We start from the raw sequence: 22,175 nt of genomic DNA, 5'->3' as shown, positions 1-22,175 counted from the left end.
TTTTTTTGCCAATCAGCACGTGAATCACAATAGGCTGTTCAATTTGTTGACCTCTGACAATGGAAACGTCGGTAAAAGTCAGATTTCAAATTATAATGAAAATGAAAGTTGAAATCGAAAAGAAACTAATATAGAAAACGTAAATATAAGCATTAAACTGTCTTTTTATGGATTATATGGTCTATATAGATGCCAGAGCTTTGCAGACAATCATTTCATAATGCGTGCTTAATTGATATTAGAGCTCCCTTACATATCATATTGGTATTAGAGCTCCCTTACATATCATATTGGTATTAGAACTCCCTTATATATCATATTGATATTAGAACTCCCTTATATATCTAATTGATATTAGAGCTCCCTTATATATCTAATTGATATTAGAACTCCCTTATATATATCTAATTGATATTAGAACTCTCTTATATATCATATTGGTATTAGAACTTCCTTATATATCTAATTGATATTAGAACTTCCTTACATATCTAATTGATATTAGAACTTCCTTACATATTATATTGATATTAGAACTCCCTTATATATCATATTGATATTAGAACTCCCTTATATATCTAATTGATGTTGCACGATAATGCTCATTTGAACAAACAAAACTGAAACTTAATGTCATGTATTTATACATGTTTTGATTTTGGTCCAAGTATTTGTTGAGCAGATGTAGAAAAGATATCCTCACTCAATGAACATTTTACCTACCACATCTACAGTCCTTTAATCATTTGTAGTATGGTGTTTGAAATGGAGATCGCCTACAATACATCTACGATGATCAACTCACTCCTCTCCCGTGCCCGGATAGACCTGTGTCAGACAAAGGTAAGATGTTGATCCTGTTGTAATTGTACCCGGATATAACTCTGTCAGACAAAGGTAAGATGTTGATCCTGTTGTAATTGTACCCGGATATAACTCTGTCAGACAAAGGTAAGATGTTGATCCTGTTGTAATTGTACCCGGATATAACTCTGTCAGACAAAGGTAAGATGTTGATCCTGTTGTAATTGTACCCGGATATAACTCTGTCAGACAAAGGTAAGATGTTGATCCTGATGAAATTGTACCCGGATAGAACTGTGTCAGACAAAGGTAAGATGTTGATCCTGTTGTAATTATACCTGGATAGAACTCTGTCAGACAAAGGTAAGATGTTGATCCTGTTGTAATTGTACCCGGATAGAACTGTGTCAGACAAAGGTAAGATGTTGATCCTGTTGTAATTGTACCCGGATAGAACTGTGTCAGACATTGGTGAGATGTTGATCCTGTTGTAATTGTACCCGGATAGAACTGTGTCAGACAAAGGTAAGATGTTGATCCTGTTGTAATTGTACCCGGATAGAACTGTGTCAGACATTGGTGAGATGTTGATCATGTTGTAATTGTACCCGGATAGAACTTTGTCAAAGGTAAGATGTTGATCCTGTTGTAATTGTTCCCGGATAGAACTTTGTCAAAGGTAAGAAGTTGATCTTGTTGTAAATTTACCCGGACAGAACTCTGTCAAAGGTAAGATGTTGATCCTGTTGTAATTGTACCCGGATAGAACTTTGTCAGACAAAGGTAAGATGTTGATCATGTTGTAATTGTACCCGGATATAACTCTGTCAGACAAAGGTAAGATGTTGATCCTGATGTAATTGTACCCGGATATAACTGTCAAAGGTAAGATGTTGATCCTGTTGTAATTGTACCCGGATAGAACTCTGTCAAAGGTAAGATGTTGATCCTGTTGTAATTGTACCCGGATATAACTCTGTCAGACAAAGGTAAGATGTTGATCCTGTTGTAATTGTACCCGGATAGAACTGTGTCAGACATTGGTGAGATGTTGATCATGTTATATTATATGTAGTTATATTAGTTATATTAATCAAGCATTGGCCAATAACAAATGTTAAGAGTACATATATCATATTTTATAAAGAACATATATTGCCGATCTGTATTTGACTGTTAACACTATATCACAGTAATATCACTCTGACCTTGTTTTACGGTAGGTCCCGGGAACCAGTAAAGGGCGGCGTAGTAATGGCGACGGGAAGAATAACTCCAGTAAGACGGGGGCGGTCGTTGGTGGAGTGTTGGGAGCCCTCTTTATCACCGTCCTCAGCATTGTGGTGTTTTTCTTATACAGGTAGTTAGGGTAAAACTTGAAACTGATACCATATACAATACGTCATACACTGTATACAGGTACTACATACCAGATACAATACAACGTCATACACTGTATACAGGTACTACATACCAGATACAATACAACGTCATACAGTGTATACAGGTACTACATACCAGATACAACATAACATGACACAGTGTATACAGGTACTACATACCAGATACAATACGTCATACAGTGTATACAGGTATTACATACCAGATACAATACGTCATACAGTGTATACAGGTACTACATACCAGATATAATACAACGTCATACACTGTATACAGGTACTACATACCAGATACAACATAACATGACACAGTGTATACAGGTACTACATACCAGATACAATACGTCATACATTGTATACAGGTATTACATACCAGATACAATACAACAACATACACTGTATACATGTACTACATACCAGAAACAATACAACGCCATACACTGTATACAGGTACTACATACTAGATACAATACGTCATACAGTGTATACAGGTACTACATACTAGATACAATACGTCATACACTGTATACAGGTACTACATACCAGAAACAATACAACGTCATACAGTGTATACAGGTACTACGTACCAGATACAATACAACGTCATACACTGCATACGGGTACTACATACCAGATACATGGCAACGGTATACACGTGATCACATGCAAACTATGTTGGACACTGCAAAAAAATCGGACAGAAAGAATTTCAGATGATAATTGTATTCCTATATGACCCATGATCTTACGTGTACCGCGTAATTAGCCGACATCAATTAAGCTTGATGTCATTTTGATCTTGCTTGTTCTTCAAACTAATTCATAATTATTAAGTGTACATTTCCAACCACGTCCCAAACATATCAATGCCGACATCAGTTAACACGTTTCCTTTCTCACGCTTACTACAGATGGCATAGAGACAAAAGGGCTAAAGTCGCCGACGACAGGCAGGCCTTCCCATCATCGGCAGGTCATGTACCGACTGAGATCTCAGCCCAGAACTCCTCTTCTCCACCCGCCTCGACAGAAATCAACTTAACTTCCCAGTAAACATAATACGTCACCTGTATTAACCGCACACAGACACTGGACATCCAGGAGATGTCAGGACCGGGGCAACAGTATTCGCTTTTATCGTTTAATTGTTTTTGTTTTTTTTAGATTTGTTTACGAAATCTTCATGCCCATGACCTGCATCAAATGCATTATAGGATGAGATAGTTCTCATACAAAAACAAAGTTATTGTTTCAGTGAATGTATGCATCTGGAAATTAGAAACGTTCTAAGTATTAAATTACGAAAAAAAATCCAACTTACGATTTTCTTAAGTACAATATAAAGTTCCAATTTGCCTGTTTTACTAAAGCGTTCGTAAGTTTTCGTCGTAAACTTAACTTTGGAAGATTCGTAAGTTACGACGTTATTTTATTCGTAACTTAATATACTGTTCACTGTTTCTTAATTTTACTTCTTACTTTTCTCATAGTACGATTTCTGTAAGAGTAATAAGGATGTAGAAAGATGTAGTACGATTTCTGTAACAAGGATGGTAGAAAGACGGAGTACGATTTCTGTAAGAGTAATGAGGATGGTAGAAAGACGGAGTACGATTTCTGTAAGAGTAATGAGGATGGTATAAAGACGGAGTACGATTTCTGTAAGAGTAATGAGGATGGTAGAAAGACGGAGTACGATTTCTGTAATAAGGATGGTAGAAAGACGGAGTACGATTTCTGTAATAAGGATGGTAGAAAGACGTAGTACGATTTCTGTAAGAGTAATAAGGATGTAGAAAGACGTTTTGATCAAGTTTTGGTTTACATCTTTTCTTGTACTTTACAACAAATCAATCTGTTCCCGTAATAAAAAATGAAACCAAATAACTTTCCTCAACATTAACGGTTGTTTTTTTTTTACAACAGAAGTCTGTCCAAAAGATGAACCATCCGTGGTACTTGTCATCAAGTTAATCTACTTCGAAGTGTAATACTATCTACATACAGTATACATGTATATGGACTATTGTATATTTCTATTTGCGTTATCATTGAGGCGTGTTTGGCATCAGGATCAATCCAGACACATCTCGACTTATCATAGCGAAATTGTCCATCATCGAGAAAAAAACATGTACACGTTGATTGGTCTATGAAGAGCACACACCGTCAATGTCTGTCTGTGATATTGAAGGAAACAGCTACATTTCTGTGTCACGTGAAAACAAAACATTGACTAAGATTAGAAATACAATAAGAAGGAAAAATTTAACATTTTTGGTAACATTTTATTGTTTCAATAAGATTTTCGTTTTTTCTGGCATGAAAAGTAATATCAGGTGGCCTGAAGTAGAATTTATCGTTATACATAAAGTATACAGTTAAAAATAGCCTTTGTGTAAAACGTGTAAAATATCAAGACAGAGTAAAGGAACATCGGGTATACAGTCAAGTATTACACTGTACAAGTGTATATGTCAGAGAGTGTAAATCATTACGCCGTATTGTAGACAGGTATTATACTGTACAAGTGTATATGTCCTTGAGTGTAAATCATTACACCGTATTGTAGACAGGTATTACACTGTACAAGTGTATATGTCCTTGAGTGTAAATCATTACACCTATTGTAGACAGGTATTACACTGTACAAGTGTATAAGTCATTGAGTGTAAATCATTACGCCGTATTGTAGACAGGTATTACACTGTACAAGTGTATATGTCCTTGAGTGTAAATCGTTACACCGTATTGTAGACAGGTATTACACTGTACAAGTGTATATGTCAGTGAGTGTAAATCATAACACCGTATTGTAGACAGGTATTACACTGTACAAGTGTATATGTCAGTGAGTGTAAATCATTACGCCGTATTGTAGACAGGTATTACATTGTACAAGTATATATGTCCTTGAGTGTAAATCGTTACACTGTATTGTAGACAGGTATTACACTGTACAAGTGTCTAAGTCAGTGAGTGTAAATCATTACACCGCATTGTAGACAGGTATTACACTGTACAAGTGTATATGTCAGTGAGTGTAAATCATTACACCGTATTGTAGACAGGTATTACACTGTACAAGTGTATATGTCATTGAGTGTAAATCATTACACCGTATTGTAGACAGGTATTACACTGTACAAGTGTATATGTCAGTGAGTGTAAATCATTACACCGTATTGTAGACAGGTATTACACTGTACAAGTGTATATGCCATTGAGTGTAAATCATAACACCGTATTGTAGACAGGTATTACACTGTACAAGTGTATATGTCAGTGAGTGTAAATCATTACGCCGTATTGTAGACAGGTATTACACTGTACAAATGTATAAGTCATTGAGTGTAAATCATTACACTGTATTGTAGACAGGTATTACACTGTACAAGTGTATATATCATTGAGTGTAAATCATTACACCGTATTGTAGACAGGTATTACACTGTACAAGTGTATATGTCATTGAGTGTAAATCGTTACACCGTATTGTAGACAGGTATTACACTGTACAAGTGTATATGTCAGTGAGTGTAAATCATTACACCGTATTGTAGACAGGTATTACACTGTACAAATGTATAAGTCATTGAGTGTAAATCATTACACCGTATTGTAGACAGGTATTACATTGTACAAATGTATAAGTCATTGAGTGTAAATCATTATACCGTATTGTAGACAGGTATTACACTGTACAAATGTATAAGTCATTGAGTGTAAATCATTATACCGTATTGTAAAAATAATGTTCAAGCGTTTTTGTCAAGTACAAGAAGTGAACTAAATGCGTATTGGCCCCGTGTAGGGCTGAAAGTACAATTGGATAATGTCCTTACTGTAAACAATTCATCAGAACTCATCGTGTTTCTTTAGAACGGTCCCGTAATCCAGCGCCTGACTTCCCACAAATATGTTGTAGCTGTCCAGTATCTCCTCCTTGGATAGAGCATTATCCTAAAATAACAAGTATTAAATACAGAGAAAATATTAAACTAATCTTACAAATGGGTTTTCAATCCGTTCTATACAATAACAAGGGAAATAAAAGTATGTATTAATGTTCTACTAAAGGTGAAGGAAGGGCGGATAAAGACACCAGGGTGTTAGGAGAACCCACCTTATTGGAGTCGGCGTGGTGGATCAGGTGATGAGCCTCGGCCTGGGATGGGTTATAATTACCGGGGCTGATCCACTCCTTCATCTCCTCGAAATCCAATACACCATTACTGTTTTTGTCTCGGGTAGTAAACTCCTTCCGGCGTAGATCCTTCCACTGGTCATCTTGTGTCCGTTTATCGTTAACATGCACGTCCGCTGAAACAGATGGATGTAACGTGGGGTCATGTCACCGAATTTCTCACCAATTTCTTTTTGCGTTAGTTTAATTGAGTTTTTACATGTTTAGATATAACCTATTGTTTTCCCAACGATACTTTATATATATATTATATTTTATATACTATTAGCAGTTTCTAAATAGTATTTCCGAAGAAGTGAGAAAGCATAATAAATAGATCTTTGCGACATCAACAACTTTACTTACTTATGTATTCATCGACATCAATTTTTCCGTCGTTATTTTGATCAAGTCTGTCTGTATATTCCTGTAACAAGAACAAGGGATAATGACGGGATCGTTATTATAGAATAAACACAAACACATGTTCGCTTGGAGACCCTTGAGAAAAATACGAGGGGCACAGCACCAGCTGCTGTGGAGGTGTATGGCTCTTCTTCGTCCCCAACGATACACGGCAAACAATCTAGGTCATAGGTTAAGTCATGTTGTCAAATGAGACATCCTAGTCAAACAAAGGAGGTGACAACAAAACCACCAGGTATATCAACGAGTATCAAACTAGGGAGGCGACAACAGAACCACCAGGTATATCAACAAGTATCAAACTAGGGAGGTGACAACAGAACCACCAGGTATATCAACAAGTATCAAACTAGGGAGGTGACAACAGAACCACCACGTATATCAACGGATATCAAACCAGGTGACAACAGAACCACCAGGTATATCAACGGGTATCAAACTAGGGAGGTGACAACAGAACCACCAGGTACATCAACGAGTATCAAACAAGGGAGGTGACAACAGAACCACCAGGTACATCAACGAGTATCAAACAAGGGAGGTGACAACAGAACCACCAGGTATATCAACGAGTATCAAACGAGGTGACAACAGAACCACCAGGTATATCAACAAGTATCAAACTAGAGAGGTGACAACAGAACCAACAGGTATATCAGTATCAAACTAGGGAGGTGACAACAGAACCACCAGGTATATCAGTATCAAACTAGGGAGGTGACAACGGAACCACCAGGTATATCAACGAGTATCAAACTAGGGAGGTGACAACAGAACCACCAGGTACATCAACGAGTATCAAACAAGGGAGGTGACAACAGAACCACCAGGTATATCAACAAGTATCAAACTAGGGAGGTGACAACAGAACCACCACGTATATCAACAAGTATCGAACAAGGGAGGTGACAACAGAACCACCAGGTATATAAACGAGTATCAAACCAGGGAGGTGACAACAGAACCACCAGGTACATCAACAAGTATCAAACTAGGGAGGTGACAACAGAACCACCAGGTACATAAACGAGTATCAAACAAGGGAGGTGACAACAGAACCACCAGGTACATCAACGAGTATCAAACAAGGGAGGTGACAACAGAACCACCAGGTACATCAACGAGTATCAAACAAGGGAGGTGACAACAGAACCACCAGGTATATCAACAAGTATCAAACTAGGGAGGTGACAACAGAACCACCAGGTATATCAACGGGTATCAAACTAGGGAGGTGACAACAGAACCACTATGTATATCAATGAGTATCAACACACAATCCTGTAGGTGATACACCCCCACCCTGTAGGTAGTACACCCCGGCCCTGTAGGTAATACACCCTGACCCTGTAGGTAATACACCCCCACCCTGTAGCTAATACACCCCGACCCTGTAGGTAATACACCCCGACCCTGTAGGTAATACACCCCGACCCTGTAGGTAATACACCCCCACCCTGTAGGTAATCCACCCCGACCCTGTAGGTAATACATCCCGACCCTGTAGGTAATACACTCCCACCCTGTAGGTAATACACCCCGACCCTGTAGGTAATACACCACGGCCCTGTATGTAATACACCACGGCCCTGTATGTAATACACCCCGGCCCTGTATGTAATACACCCCGACCCTGTAGGTAATACACCCCGACCCTGTAGGTAATACACCCCGACTCTGTAGGTAATACACCCCCACCCTGTAGGTAATACACCCCGACCCTGTAGGTAATACATCCCGACCCTGTAGGTAATACACTCCGACCCTGTAGGTAATACACCCCGACCCTGTAGGTAATACACCACGGCCCTGTATGTAATACACCCCGACCCTGTAGGTAATACACCCCCACCCTGTAGGTAATACACCCCGACTCTGTAGGTAATACACCCCCACCCTGTAGGTAATACACCCCGACCCTGTAGGTAATACACCCCGACCCTGTAGTAATACACCCCGACCCTGTAGGTAATACATCCCGACCCTGTAGGTAATACACCCCGACCCTGTAGGTAATACACCCCGACCCTGTAGGTAATACACCCCGACCCTGTAGGTAATACATCCCGACCCTGTAGGTAATACACCCCGACCCTGTAGGTAATACACCCCGACCCTGTAGGTGATACACCCCGACCCAGTAGGTAGTACACCCCGACCCTGTAGGTAATACACCACGATCCTGTAGGTAATATACACCCCGACCCTGTAGGTGATACACCCCGACCCTGTAGGTAATACATCCCGACCCTGTAGGTGATACACGCCAACTCTGTAGGTAATACACCCCGACCCCGTAGGTAATACACCCCGACTCTGTAGGTAATACACCACGGCCCTGTATGTAATACACCACGGCCCTGTATGTAATACACCCCGGCCCTGTATGTAATACACCCCGACCCTGTAGGTAATACACCCCGACCCTGTAGGTAATACACCCCCACCCTGTAGGTAATACACCCCGACTCTGTAGGTAATACACCCCCACCCTGTAGGTAATACACCCCGACCCTGTAGGTAATACATCCCGACCCTGTAGGTAATACACTCCGACCCTGTAGGTAATACACCCCGACCCTGTAGGTAATACACCACGGCCCTGTATGTAATACACCCCGACCCTGTAGGTAATACACCCCCACCCTGTAGGTAATACACCCCGACTCTGTAGGTAATACACCCCCACCCTGAAGGTAATACACCCCGACCCTGTAGGTAATACACCCCGACCCTGTAGTAATACACCCCGACCCTGTAGGTAATACATCCCGACCCTGTAGGTAATACACCCCGACCCTGTAGGTAATACACCCCGACCCTGTATGTAATACACCCCGACCCTGTAGGTAATACATCCCGACCCTGTAGGTAATACACCCCGACCCTGTAGGTAATACACCCCGACCCTGTAGGTGATACACCCCGACCCAGTAGGTAGTACACCCCGACCCTGTAGGTAATACACCACGATCCTGTAGGTTATATACACCCCGACCCTGTAGGTGATACACCCCGACCCTGTAGGTAATACATCCCGACCCTGTAGGTGATACACGCCAACTCTGTAGGTAGTACACCCCGACCCCGTAGGTAATACACCCCGACTCTGTAGGTAATACACCCCGACCCTGTAGGTAGTACACCCCGACCCTGTAGGTAATACACCCCGACCCTGTAGGTAGTACACCCCGACCCTGTAGGTAATACACCCCGACCCTGTAAGTAATACATCCCCACCCGTAGGTGATACACCCACACCCTGTATGTAATACACCCCGGCCCTGTATGTAATACACCCCGACCCTGTAGGTAATACAACCCGACCCTGTAGGTAATATACCCCGACCCTGTAGGTAATACACCCCGACCTTGTCGGTAATACACCACGACCCTGTAGGTTATACACCCCCGGCCCTGTCGGTAATACACCCAATGCCATGAGTGATACACCTTGATGATATTTCATCCTCACCAGAACAAGGACGTCCTTTGTGTGTTTCCCCTCCTCCGGATGGACGAAGTACATGAATTCCGTTTTTGTAAGTAGAGAGTCCTTATTGAGATCGGCGGCCTCCCAGCGACGTCGTTCTTCCTTCACTCTGGATCTCAAATTGTACAGGGGAGAGTGGGGACTCTCAACATTCTCTGTAATATATTCAACACACTGGATCTCACTTTGTACAAGAGAGAGTGGGGACTCTCAGCATTTTCTGTAATATATACAACACACTGGATCTGCCTTTGTACAAGAGAGAGTGGGGACTCTCAGCATTCTCTGTAATATATACAACACACTGGATCTCACTTTGTACAGGAGAGAGTGAGGACTCTCAACATTTTCTGTAATATATACAACACACTGGATCTGCCTTTGTACAAGAGAGAGTGGGGACTCTCAGCATTCTCTGTAATATATACAACACACTGGATCTCACTTTGTACAGGGGAGAATGAGGACTCTCAACATTCTCTGTAATATATCAGGCAGAGAGAGACTCTCAACATCCTCTGTTATATATACAACACACTGGATCTCACTTTGTACAAGAGAGAGTGGTGACTCTCAGCATTCTCTGTAATATATACAACAATCCTTGATATCACTTTGTACATTTTCGTCTCTTGTATCTTTGTGATTTAGTTCCTAGAAGTGCCAATACTTACCATCGTAATGTCCAAACGTTTTACGGAGATAATTCGGCCAGGACAGTTTGCCGTCTTCGTGATCAAGATGGACCCAGATCCGGTTAGTATCGTTGGCTACAAAGCTGGTGCGGACGTACCAGATCCAGTCCGTGAGTTCTACCTCTGTTACCCTCTCGTCTCCGTCTTTATCTATTTTATCCACGATAAGTCTGTGTGTAGGCAAAACGACCTAAACAGTTAGTATCCCAGGGGAAGGAAAAGGAGGAGGAGTTTATTTCCTCTCATCGAAATCATTAATGTGGTATTATTTGTGTGTTAAGTGAAGAGAACCTTAATGGTGTTATTTGTGTATTAAGTGAAGACAACCTCAATGTGGTGTTATTTTGTATTAAGTGAAGACAACCTTAATGTGGTGTTATTTGTGTGTTAAGTGAAGACAACCGTAATGTGGTGTTATTTGTGTGTTAAGTGAAGACAACCTTAGTGTGGTGTTATTTGTGTATTAAGTGAAGACAATGTGGTGTTATTTGTGTATTAAGTGAAGACCCTTTAATGTGTTGTTATTTGTGTGTTAAGTGAAGACAACATTAATGTGGTGTTATTTGTGTATTAAGTGAAGACAATGTGGTGTTATTTGTGTATTAAGTGAAGACAACATTAATGTGGTGTTATTTGTGTATTAAGTGAAGACAACGTGGTGTTATTTGTGTATTAAGTGAAGACAGCCTTATTGTAGTGTTATTTGTGTATTAAGTGAAGACAATGTGGTGTTATTTGTGTATTAAGTGAAGACAATGTGGTGTTATTTGTGTGTTAAGTGAAGACAACCTTAATGAGGTGTTATTTGTGTGTTATGTAGACAACCTTAAGGTGGTGTTATTTGTGTATTAAGTGAAGACAATGTGGTGTTATTTGTGTAGTAAGTGAAGACAACCTTAGCGTGGTGCTATTTGTGTGTTAAGTGAAGACAATGTGGTGTTATTTGTGTGTTAAGTGAAGACAATGTGGTGTTATTTGTGTATTAAGTGAAGACAATGTGGTGTTATTTGTGTATTAAGTGAAGACAACCTTAATTGGTGTTATTTGTGTATTAAGTGAAGACAACCTTAGTGTGGTGTTATTTGTGTATTAAGTGAAGACAATGTGGTGTTATTTGTGTATTAAGTGAAGACAACCTCAATTTGGTGTTATTTGTGTATTAAGTGAAGACAACCTCAATGTGGTGTTATTTGTGTATTAAGTGAAGACAACCTCAATGTGGTGTTATTTTGTATTAAGTGAAGACAACCTTAATGTGGTGTTATTTGTGTGTTAAGTGAAGACAACCGTAATGTGGTGTTATTTGTGTGTTAAGTGAAGACAACCTTAGTGTGGTGTTATTTGTGTATTAAGTGAAGACAATGTGGTGTTATTTGTGTATTAAGTGAAGACCCTTTAATGTGTTGTTATTTGTGTGTTAAGTGAAGACAACATTAATGTGGTGTTATTTGTGTATTAAGTGAAGACAATGTGGTGTTATTTGTGTATTAAGTGAAGACAACATTAATGTGGTGTTATTTGTGTATTAAGTGAAGACAGCCTTATTGTGGTGTTATTTGTGTATTAAGTGAAGACAATGTGGTGTTATTTGTGTATTAAGTGAAGACAATGTGGTGTTATTTGTGTGTTAAGTGAAGACAACCTTAATGAGGTGTTATTTGTGTGTTAAGTGAAGACAACCTTAATGTGGTGTTATTTGTGTATTAAGTGAAGACAATGTGGTGTTATTTGTGTAGTAAGTGAAGACAACCTTAGTGTGGTGTTATTTGTGTGTTAAGTGAAGACAATGTGGTGTTATTTGTGTATTAAGTGAAGACAATGTGGTGTTATTTGTGTATTAAGTGAAGACAACCTTAATTGGTGTTATTTGTGTATTAAGTGAAGACAACCTTAGTGTGGTGTTATTTGTGTATTAAGTGAAGACAATGTGGTGTTATTTGTGTATTAAGTGAAGACAACCTCAATGTGGTGTTATTTGTGTATTAAGTGAAGACAACCTCAATGTGGTGTTATTTGTGTATTAAGTGAAGACAACCTTAGTGTGGTGTTATTTGTGTATTAAGTGAAGACAACCTTAGTGTGGTGTTATTTGTGTATTAAGTGAAGACAACCTTAGTGTGGTGTTATTTGTGTATTAAGTGAAGACAACCTTAGTGTGGTATTATTTGTGTGTTAAGTGAAGACAACCTTAGTGTGGTGTTATTTGTGTATTAAGTGAAGACAATGTGGTGTTATTTGTGTATTAAGTGAAGACAACCTCAATGTGGTGTTATTTGTGTATTAAGTGAAGACAACCTCAATGTGGTGTTATTTGTGTATTAAGTGAAGACAACCTTAGTGTGGTGTTATTTGTGTATTACGTGAAGACAACCTTAGTGTGGTGTTATTTGTGTATTAAGTGAAGACAACCTTAGTGTGGTGTTATTTGTGTATTAAGTGAAGACAATGTGGTGTTATTTGTGTATTAAGTGAAGACAACATTAATGTGGTGTTATTTGTGTATTAAGTGAAGACAACGTGGTGTTATTTGTGTATTAAGTGAAGACAGCCTTATTGTGGTGTTATTTGTGTATTAAGTGAAGACAATGTGGTGTTATTTGTGTATTAAGTGAAGACAATGTGGTGTTATTTGTGTGTTAAGTTAAGACAACCTTAATGAGGTGTTATTTGTGTGTTATGTAGACAACCTTAATGTGGTGTTATTTGTGTATTAAGTGAAGACAATGTGGTGTTATTTGTGTAGTAAGTGAAGACAACCTTAGTGTGGTGCTATTTGTGTGTTAAGTGAAGACAATGTGGTGTTATTTGTGTGTTAAGTGAAGACAATGTGGTGTTATTTGTGTATTAAGTGAAGACAATGTGGTGTTATTTGTGTATTAAGTGAAGACAACCTTAATTGGTGTTATTTGTGTATTAAGTGAAGACAACCTTAGTGTGGTGTTATTTGTGTATTAAGTGAAGACAATGTGGTGTTATTTGTGTATTAAGTGAAGACAACCTCAATTTGGTGTTATTTGTGTATTAAGTGAAGACAACCTCAATGTGGTGTTATTTGTGTATTAAGTGAAGACAACCTCAATGTGGTGTTATTTTGTATTAAGTGAAGACAACCTTAATGTGGTGTTATTTGTGTGTTAAGTGAAGACAACCGTAATGTGGTGTTATTTGTGTGTTAAGTGAAGACAACCTTAGTGTGGTGTTATTTGTGTATTAAGTGAAGACAATGTGGTGTTATTTGTGTATTAAGTGAAGACCCTTTAATGTGTTGTTATTTGTGTGTTAAGTGAAGACAACATTAATGTGGTGTTATTTGTGTATTAAGTGAAGACAATGTGGTGTTATTTGTGTATTAAGTGAAGACAACATTAATGTGGTGTTATTTGTGTATTAAGTGAAGACAACGTGGTGTTATTTGTGTATTAAGTGAAGACAGCCTTATTGTGGTGTTATTTGTGTATTAAGTGAAGACAATGTGGTGTTATTTGTGTATTAAGTGAAGACAATGTGGTGTTTTATTTTTGTGTTAAGTGAAGACAACCTTAATGAGGTGTTATTTGTGTGTTAAGTGAAGACAACCTTAATGTGGTGTTATTTGTGTATTAAGTGAAGACAATGTGGTGTTATTTGTGTAGTAAGTGAAGACAACCTTAGTGTGGTGTTATTTGTGTGTTAAGTGAAGACAATGTGGTGTTATTTGTGTATTAAGTGAAGACAATGTGGTGTTATTTGTGTATTAAGTGAAGACAACCTTAATTGGTGTTATTTGTGTATTAAGTGAAGACAACCTTAGTGTGGTGTTATTTGTGTATTAAGTGAAGACAATGTGGTGTTATTTGTGTATTAAGTGAAGACAACCTCAATGTGGTGTTATTTGTGTATTAAGTGAAGACAACCTCAATGTGGTGTTATTTGTGTATTAAGTGAAGACAACCTTAGTGTGGTGTTATTTGTGTATTAAGTGAAGACAACCTTAGTGTGGTGTTATTTGTGTATTAAGTGAAGACAACCTTAGTGTGGTGTTATTTGTGTATTAAGTGAAGACAACCTTAGTGTGGTATTATTTGTGTGTTAAGTGAAGACAACCTTAGTGTGGTGTTATTTGTGTATTAAGTGAAGACAATGTGGTGTTATTTGTGTATTAAGTGAAGACAACCTCAATGTGGTGTTATTTGTGTATTAAGTGAAGACAACCTCAATGTGGTGTTATTTGTGTATTAAGTGAAGACAACCTTAGTGTGGTGTTATTTGTGTATTAAGTGAAGACAACCTTAGTGTGGTGTTATTTGTGTATTAAGTGAAGACAACCTTAGTGTGGTGTTATTTGTGTATTAAGTGAAGACAACCTTAGTGTGGTATTATTTGTGTGTTAAGTGAAGACAACCTTAGTGTGGTGTTATTTGTGTGTTAAGTGAAGACAACCTCAATGTGGTGTTATTTGTGTGTTAAGTGAAGACAACCTTAGTGTGGTGTTATTTGTGTGTTAAGTGAAGACAACCTTAGTGTGGTGTTATTTGTGTATTAAGTGAAGACAATGTGGTGTTATTTGTGTATTAAGTGAAGACAACTTTAATGTGGTGTTATTTGTGTATTAAGTGAAGACAATGTGGTGTTATTTGTGTATTAAGTGAAGACAACCTTAATGTGGTGTTATTTGTGTGTTAAGTGAAGACAACCTTAGTGTGGTGTTATTTGTGTATTAAGTGAAGACAACTTTAATGTGGTGTAATATGTGTGTTAAGTGAAGACAACCTACCCCAGGCGGCGCTTGCTCTCCTCTTCCGTAAGATGTTCAAACTCCTCGGCGTTATCCTTCCCTAGGAATACCTCGTGGTCATAATGTTCATTGTGTTTTCCATCAATCTCATGTGGGAGGTCGGATAGTGACTGAAAACAACAATTCTCTAAGATGTCTTACCACATCATATACCACATACATTCAGATTAAATTTACGTCACATACGCTGATGATACGTTTGATTCACATGTGATATTCCTTTGTTAACTAGTTAAAGATGAATAATTACTACTTTATATGAAAATCAGTAAATGATCATAATATATTTATAACTACACAATGTATATTATATCAATTGTTTGTTAAATAAAACAATGTAGATTCATAGAGAAGGGCCTCATTGTTGTATTTGTACATTTGGTATGACATATTATTACACTGTGATAGCCTTATCAGCCAGCATCACACCCAGCTGAGTGGCCATGCACAGCCATGTGTCTGTGTTTACTAATACAGTGGGTGGGGCTATTTTTATTGCTGCCAAGCTGTTAGTCCCTCCTCCCACAATTACACGCTTGACCCCGGTAGGGGCCCACTTCCAGTCGGCCTATGTTCAAATGATTTCACTATTAGCAAACCCATACTATATTATATTTAGTAAGTCTATAAATCAGAAAAGGTCAAAGATATGTACTCACCAGTCCGCGTGAGCACGCGACCATCACGGCCAGCACCACTAGCAATCGTAGAAAACGCATGTTGAACGTCTGAAATAAATATTGAGGCAGCCTACAGTTACCCCACTGGCATATGTGTACGAGCTATCAACAAATGTTGTACTGTATACATCTCAGACACGTACACGTGTGTTACACCACCCCCGCCTGACACGTACAGTGACGTGGCAGACAACCCTTAACCCATAGAATTTAGAAAGCTAGGGATTTGGGAACTGTGTCCCCTATATATGTGTGGAACATTCCGACGTCATTTCGTAAACGTGAGATTTAACCCTCCCTATATATTTCAAAACCCTCCCTGTAGCCAGGAAATCAGGCCTGTGTAGGTTAGTAAAAGCCACGGAGGTTCCGAGTCCCTGTGATTCACTGACCACCACTAAAACAGCCGCTTTCTAACCTAAGGAATCTCAGACAGATCTCTAACAGATCGAATTATTTGTTTTTATTTGATATTTCAGCAACAATCTAGTACTACCTGTACCTTTGCATTTCTCTCTCTTCTAAAAATGAGAAATACGATAGACTGTTATATATATCCAAACAGCACCACCCATATTAGTTAGTCACGTGACACCATGTCCAGGATCAGACACACAATAACAGGGCAAACTCCTAGCTTCATTTCTTTAGATTTGAAACTCGTTATAGAAAAAAGCACAACCTCAATTACATGTTACAAACAAGCGCTATACAAAATGGTTGTTTGAACACGGCTTCCGAGGAAATCCCGGACAAAGTTTAGGTGAAGTAAGTTGTTGGTACAGAGAAAACACTTTCCTATCAGACATCGCTGTAGATATACATACTCAGGTAGGATGGTGTCAAGTAGAAACAGATGTAACGTAATCATACTCACTTTCCATTCTTCTTCAAGCCAAAGTGTGTGGACTTCAATAATTCAAAATACATGTGTCAAAATATGATACTGCACGAGTCAGAATAAGGTCTGCATAAATACAAGTGTCCGCGTCATAAAATACAAATACAGGTGCCATAGTAACGCCTGCATCAAATAGCAAACATGTGTCCAAATAACGTCAGCATAAAATACATGTGTCAAAATAACGTCTACGAAAAAAGCGTGTCAAAACATGGTCTACTTAAAAAAGCATGTGTTAAAGTAATGTCAGCATAAAATATACGTGTCAAAATAGCGTCTACATAACATGCAAGTGTCATTTTAACGTTTACAAAAATGTATGCCAAAATACACGTGTCGTAAACTTGTCTTGATAACATCAGCATAAATGCAAGTATGATAATGACACACAGGGTCATAAAACACAATTTAATGCGTCATAGTCACGTCTGGATCACATACAATACAGTGTCAAAATACTGTCAGTATAAATACACGTGTCAAAATAGCGTCAGTATAAAATACACGTGTCAAAATACCGTCAGTATGAAATGCACGAGTCAAAATAACGTCAGTATAAAACAACGTGTCAAAAAAACGTCAGTATAAAATACACGTGTCAAAATAACGTCAGTATGAAATACACGTGTCAAAATACCGTCAGTATAAAATACACGTGTCAAAGTACCGTCAGTATAAAATACACGTGTCAAAGTAACGTCAGTATAAAATACACGTGTCAAAGTAACGTCAGTATCAAATACACGTGTCAAAATAACGTCAGTATAAAATACACGTGTCAAAGTAACTTCAGTATAAAATACACGTGTCAAAGTAACGTCAGTATAAAATACACGTGTCAAAATACCGTCAGTATGAAATACACGCATTAATCATAAAAATACCTCAAAATGAATAAAGTGTGTGAAATTATATAAATGTCCGAATCTGAACTCCGTGTAAATTTATCATTGTTCACTATTCCTAATGGAATGTTGATATATGTGAACAGCAAAATCATTTTACATGAAATTGGATATCAACCAAACAGCTTGGGAACCAGGCCTACTTCTGCTGACGTGTCAGACATAACCACAGGGAATTATACCTTTACACCAAACAGATGCCTTCAATCACCTGTTCCGATTGTTATAAAGAATCATATTTGAAAACTTCGATCAACATCTCTGGTAGCTACATTCGTTTTCATGCAAATATCACAATTAATCGGGACCGTGATTGCTGACGTTAACAAGTTTGGCATAAAATTCTAAAATCATTGACTGTGCTTTAAAAAACATCCTAACGAAAACTGAAGATAAACAGGTGACTGTGAATCGTGTACATTGGATTTCTATTTGTTATACTACTCGCTAATTATGACCAACTTACCCGCAGCACTTTAACAGAGCTTGACGGAACCTTTCGGGCGAATATGTAAAAGAGATGGTTGGGCAGCTGGTTTTATTGCACTGGGGAGGAGGAGAGGAACTTCTAGAATACTCTACGTGGAAATAAGCCAATCAGAACAGTCCTTGTCCGATAATGACCAATTAGAAAACTGCCTACGTGGAATGTGGTTCCCATACTTTGTGTAAAATGATCTAATTCTCGAAATTTCTTCAACTTCCTGGCCTCGTCTGAGATAGACTTACCCAAGTCCTCGCTTATATCTAGACCGTTTCATTATATGTTTAAGCGCTCGTTGTATTCATATAGTGAGGCAATATTATATGTGCATGTCTGTAAGGTTAATATAAATGATTCTTTATGTACTGTAATGGAGCATAAAACGTGTGTAGTTAGAAATATTCCTTGCGTGAAAACAAATCATTGCGTCATGTTGGTTGAATGTTGCATCATACAATTTACTATTGATGGTACGCAATGATAGGTTCTAGTTATGAGGTACATTTTTGTATTTCATTTGTTCGGGGGTTTGATTTATTTCACCAGCAGTATTACATTATAACCACCAGCATTAAAACTATGCAATTTATTTTTTTTCAAAGATATTTCTTGTTTTTTTTTGGGTTTTTTTTTTTTTCTATCTCAGAATTGGCTCTTTATCTTCGATGGTACACTTGGCCTATGTATATTAAATTTTAGCTTGAGCTATCTGTATAAACCTGTACAGATATATAATACATTTCCACAAGAAAACCTTGATGCTAAAACGTCGTTTCGGACGGAAACAATGAAAATTCAACAACTAACAACTGAATTCGGTTCCGTTGAAAGAAAATGTGCATCTTTAAAAGAAAAATGAAGAGTAATTCCTAAGGACTAAGTCGTTCTTTTACCTGGTAACATCATTTTAATACATTTTAACTATCTATTAGTAATGTTCATCAAACGCTAAGCACATTATCAGTAAATATATACAATATCCAAAATACAATATGACAGAAGATAAGAAATTGACCCATTTCTAGGAAGAAAAAGTTATTCTTCCCCATAAACGAAAGATCAATTCAGTATAGTGGCATGTATGTTTGAATAACAAACACAAATGTATGTACATAAAAAATGAAAGGAGAATTTCAGAATGAAGTTACAACACAACTGTAAATAACTACTGACTGTTGTCACTTTAACTAAAAACATAGTCCAATGTAGTGCATGCCTACTACACAGTCTAATTAACATTAAACTTTTAATTACCGGTCCTCTACGATACTCTACAGTAGAGGAGTGAAATTACAAGACTAATTTTAATTAGAATGAACTACTACACTGTACAGTAATATACCACAGTGGATATGTACATGGCCATCATAATCAGTAACTCCTCATCAGCCATTAGCGATATACCACTAGCATTGGTGGTAAACTGAAAGCGCCTCATTGAAAAGGAAAGTAAGGTATATGATCTGGTATTTGTTATCGGTTAGTTTAGACAGTAGGAACAGTTTGCTATCTTATAATTATTAATCAATCAATTACTGTGTCGCTATGACATATACATCCACAACATACTTATCAATTTATAAACAACAACAAGAATTCAAATTCTTTATCTATTTTAGATTCATGAAAACAATACATGCATTAACAAATATAACAAACTGCTCTCTTTCTCAAAAACCGTGCAGCCACAAATAGCCGGCCGATAATGAATCTACATAACGTACATATCAAACGGCGGTACACACTCGTACTATTTTATAAATTCATGTCCAAATGTGTAATCATAGACTACAGCAAGATCTCCCACACCACCGACTTCAGAACAAGGCAAGCACACCCCTACACATTCAAACATATGATTTTGAAGAACGACAGGCTATCTTTTATATTAAGCGAAATTTTCTGAAGGTCAAAAATACAACTTCCTTTTGCAGTCCATTCGTAACTATGTGCTTAAAACATCTTCCAACACATAAAACAAATTGCCCAAAAATAGTAAATTGTGCAAAGTAATCAAAATTGATTGACAATATTGCTATGTGATTTTTAAAAGAAAAAATCTGTTTTGCATTGAAATATTATAAAGTGGACGGAAATAAAATATTCATTCTTGGTTTCATTAGTACACAGACACCTATACAGGTATAACCATGCGCAACTAGAGTGAAATTCCCACTTTCAAAATGGCCGCCAAGTTCCCTGATAACCACAAATATTTGATGTTCTTACAACTTCTGAATCAATTTTCTGACAAGAACACGTCATGATAGATTTATGGTAGTTTACACATTAAATCATCAACTCTGGGATCCAATATGGCTTCCTCGTCCTAGAATCTGATTGGGTATGTCAGTGTTGGATCTAAATACCTGCATGATGACGGTTGGTAGCGAAATCCAGATTACTTGAGGTTTGTCTTAAATCTTTTGACTTTTGGATGCAAAGTCTTACTGGTTTCCAAATTCATGAGTATCCTAGAGGAGGATACATATCCCCCGCGGTTCTCTGTCCAGTAATACTTATATACCTCGAGTAGATGTTACATCATACAATGGCCCGTGAGTGCCGATACATCCAGACCTCATAGTCACCATCATCACTGATGTGCTCACTGATGTAGCCAGCTGACAGTGATATTTGGTATGTGCAAGTAAGCATCGATTAATTTGGCTTGAATGTAAAAAGGAACTAACTTTGATGTCACAAAACAATTAATGTATCAGTAAGTTGTTTCAAAGTATCAAATATGCTATTAATGCAGCAGTTTTTCTTAACTCTGCTTTTCTCCTCTCTTGATAGTGCAGATGGTTAAGCCTGGACAGGCTTGACAAGAACATAGTTTCTAGAAATTCTTTCACATAATACATACTCTAAAAGTGAAAACGGACATATCCTAGAAACAGTGTTCAACTCTAACATGTCAGTTTCCATTACATCGAAAAGTAGTAAAAAAAAAAAAACATTAGACATAACTATTGGTCCGTTGTTCCTTGGACGTGAACATCTTACAGGAGAAAACATTCTGGAGCACAGCACAAAGTTCTGCGAATCATTTTGTGGCAAGCAGGAGACTGTTATACTTGACGGTGCATTGTAATCTTTATTCCTGAGCTCTGATCGCAAGCTCAGGAGAATCTCCTTCTATGGCCAGAAGAAACGGAACTATTTAAAGTTCATGAGCATAGCCCTGCCTATTGGACACAGTAAGACCTTTTCCTGGAAGCGATAATGATGTAAAGATTACAACAGTCATCAGTGATAGTCTCTCCTGGCTGGAGAAAGATGTAAAGATTACAACAGTCATCAGTGATAGTCTCTCCTGGCTGGAGAAAGATGTAAAGATTACAACAGTCATCAGGGATAATCTCTCCTGGCTGGAGAAAGATGTAAAGATTACAACAGTCATCAGGGATAATCTCTCCTGGCT

The 22,175-nt window shown here is 38.0% G+C and overlaps 1 protein-coding gene and 1 long non-coding RNA gene across 2 annotated transcripts; one reads left to right on the top strand and one right to left on the bottom strand.

Moving 5' to 3' along the window:
• Positions 1–1,919: 1,919 nt before the first annotated feature.
• On the top strand, positions 1,920–4,103 carry LOC117322540. Its single transcript, XR_004531567.1, has 2 exons — positions 1,920–2,164; positions 3,116–4,103. It is a non-coding gene; the product is annotated as an uncharacterized LOC117322540 (long non-coding RNA).
• Positions 4,104–4,471: 368 nt separating this feature from the next.
• LOC117322539 (calumenin-like) lies at positions 4,472–18,785 on the bottom strand. Its single transcript, XM_033877517.1, has 8 exons — positions 18,731–18,785; positions 16,438–16,506; positions 15,758–15,888; positions 10,984–11,174; positions 10,292–10,464; positions 6,757–6,817; positions 6,331–6,527; positions 4,472–6,167 (listed from the first exon to the last, which is right to left on the bottom strand). The coding sequence occupies exons 2-8, from the start codon at positions 16,495–16,497 to the stop codon at positions 6,063–6,065; spliced, it is 918 nt and encodes a 305-aa protein (XP_033733408.1). The 5' UTR covers positions 16,498–16,506; positions 18,731–18,785; the 3' UTR covers positions 4,472–6,062.
• Positions 18,786–22,175: the final 3,390 nt, after the last annotated feature.

This window comes from Pecten maximus, chromosome 1 (genome assembly GCF_902652985.1).
Source record: "Pecten maximus chromosome 1, xPecMax1.1, whole genome shotgun sequence".
NCBI classification, from domain to species: Eukaryota; Metazoa; Mollusca; class Bivalvia; order Pectinida; family Pectinidae; genus Pecten; species Pecten maximus.
This window is presented reverse-complemented; position numbering and strand designations above follow the sequence as displayed.

Excerpts from the sequence above, each read along its gene's own strand:
- LOC117322539 (XM_033877517.1), bottom strand. The coding sequence starts at position 16,497 with ATGCGTTTTCTACGATTGCTAGTGGTGCTGGCCGTGATGGTCGCGTGC. Across the intron at positions 15,889-16,437 it reads TCGCGTGCTCACGCGGACTG|TCACTATCCGACCTCCCACA; the intron begins GTGAGTACATAT and ends TGTTGTTTTCAG. Across the intron at positions 6,818-10,291 it reads CAAAGGACGTCCTTGTTCTG|GAATATACAGACAGACTTGA; the intron begins GTGAGGATGAAA and ends TTCTTGTTACAG.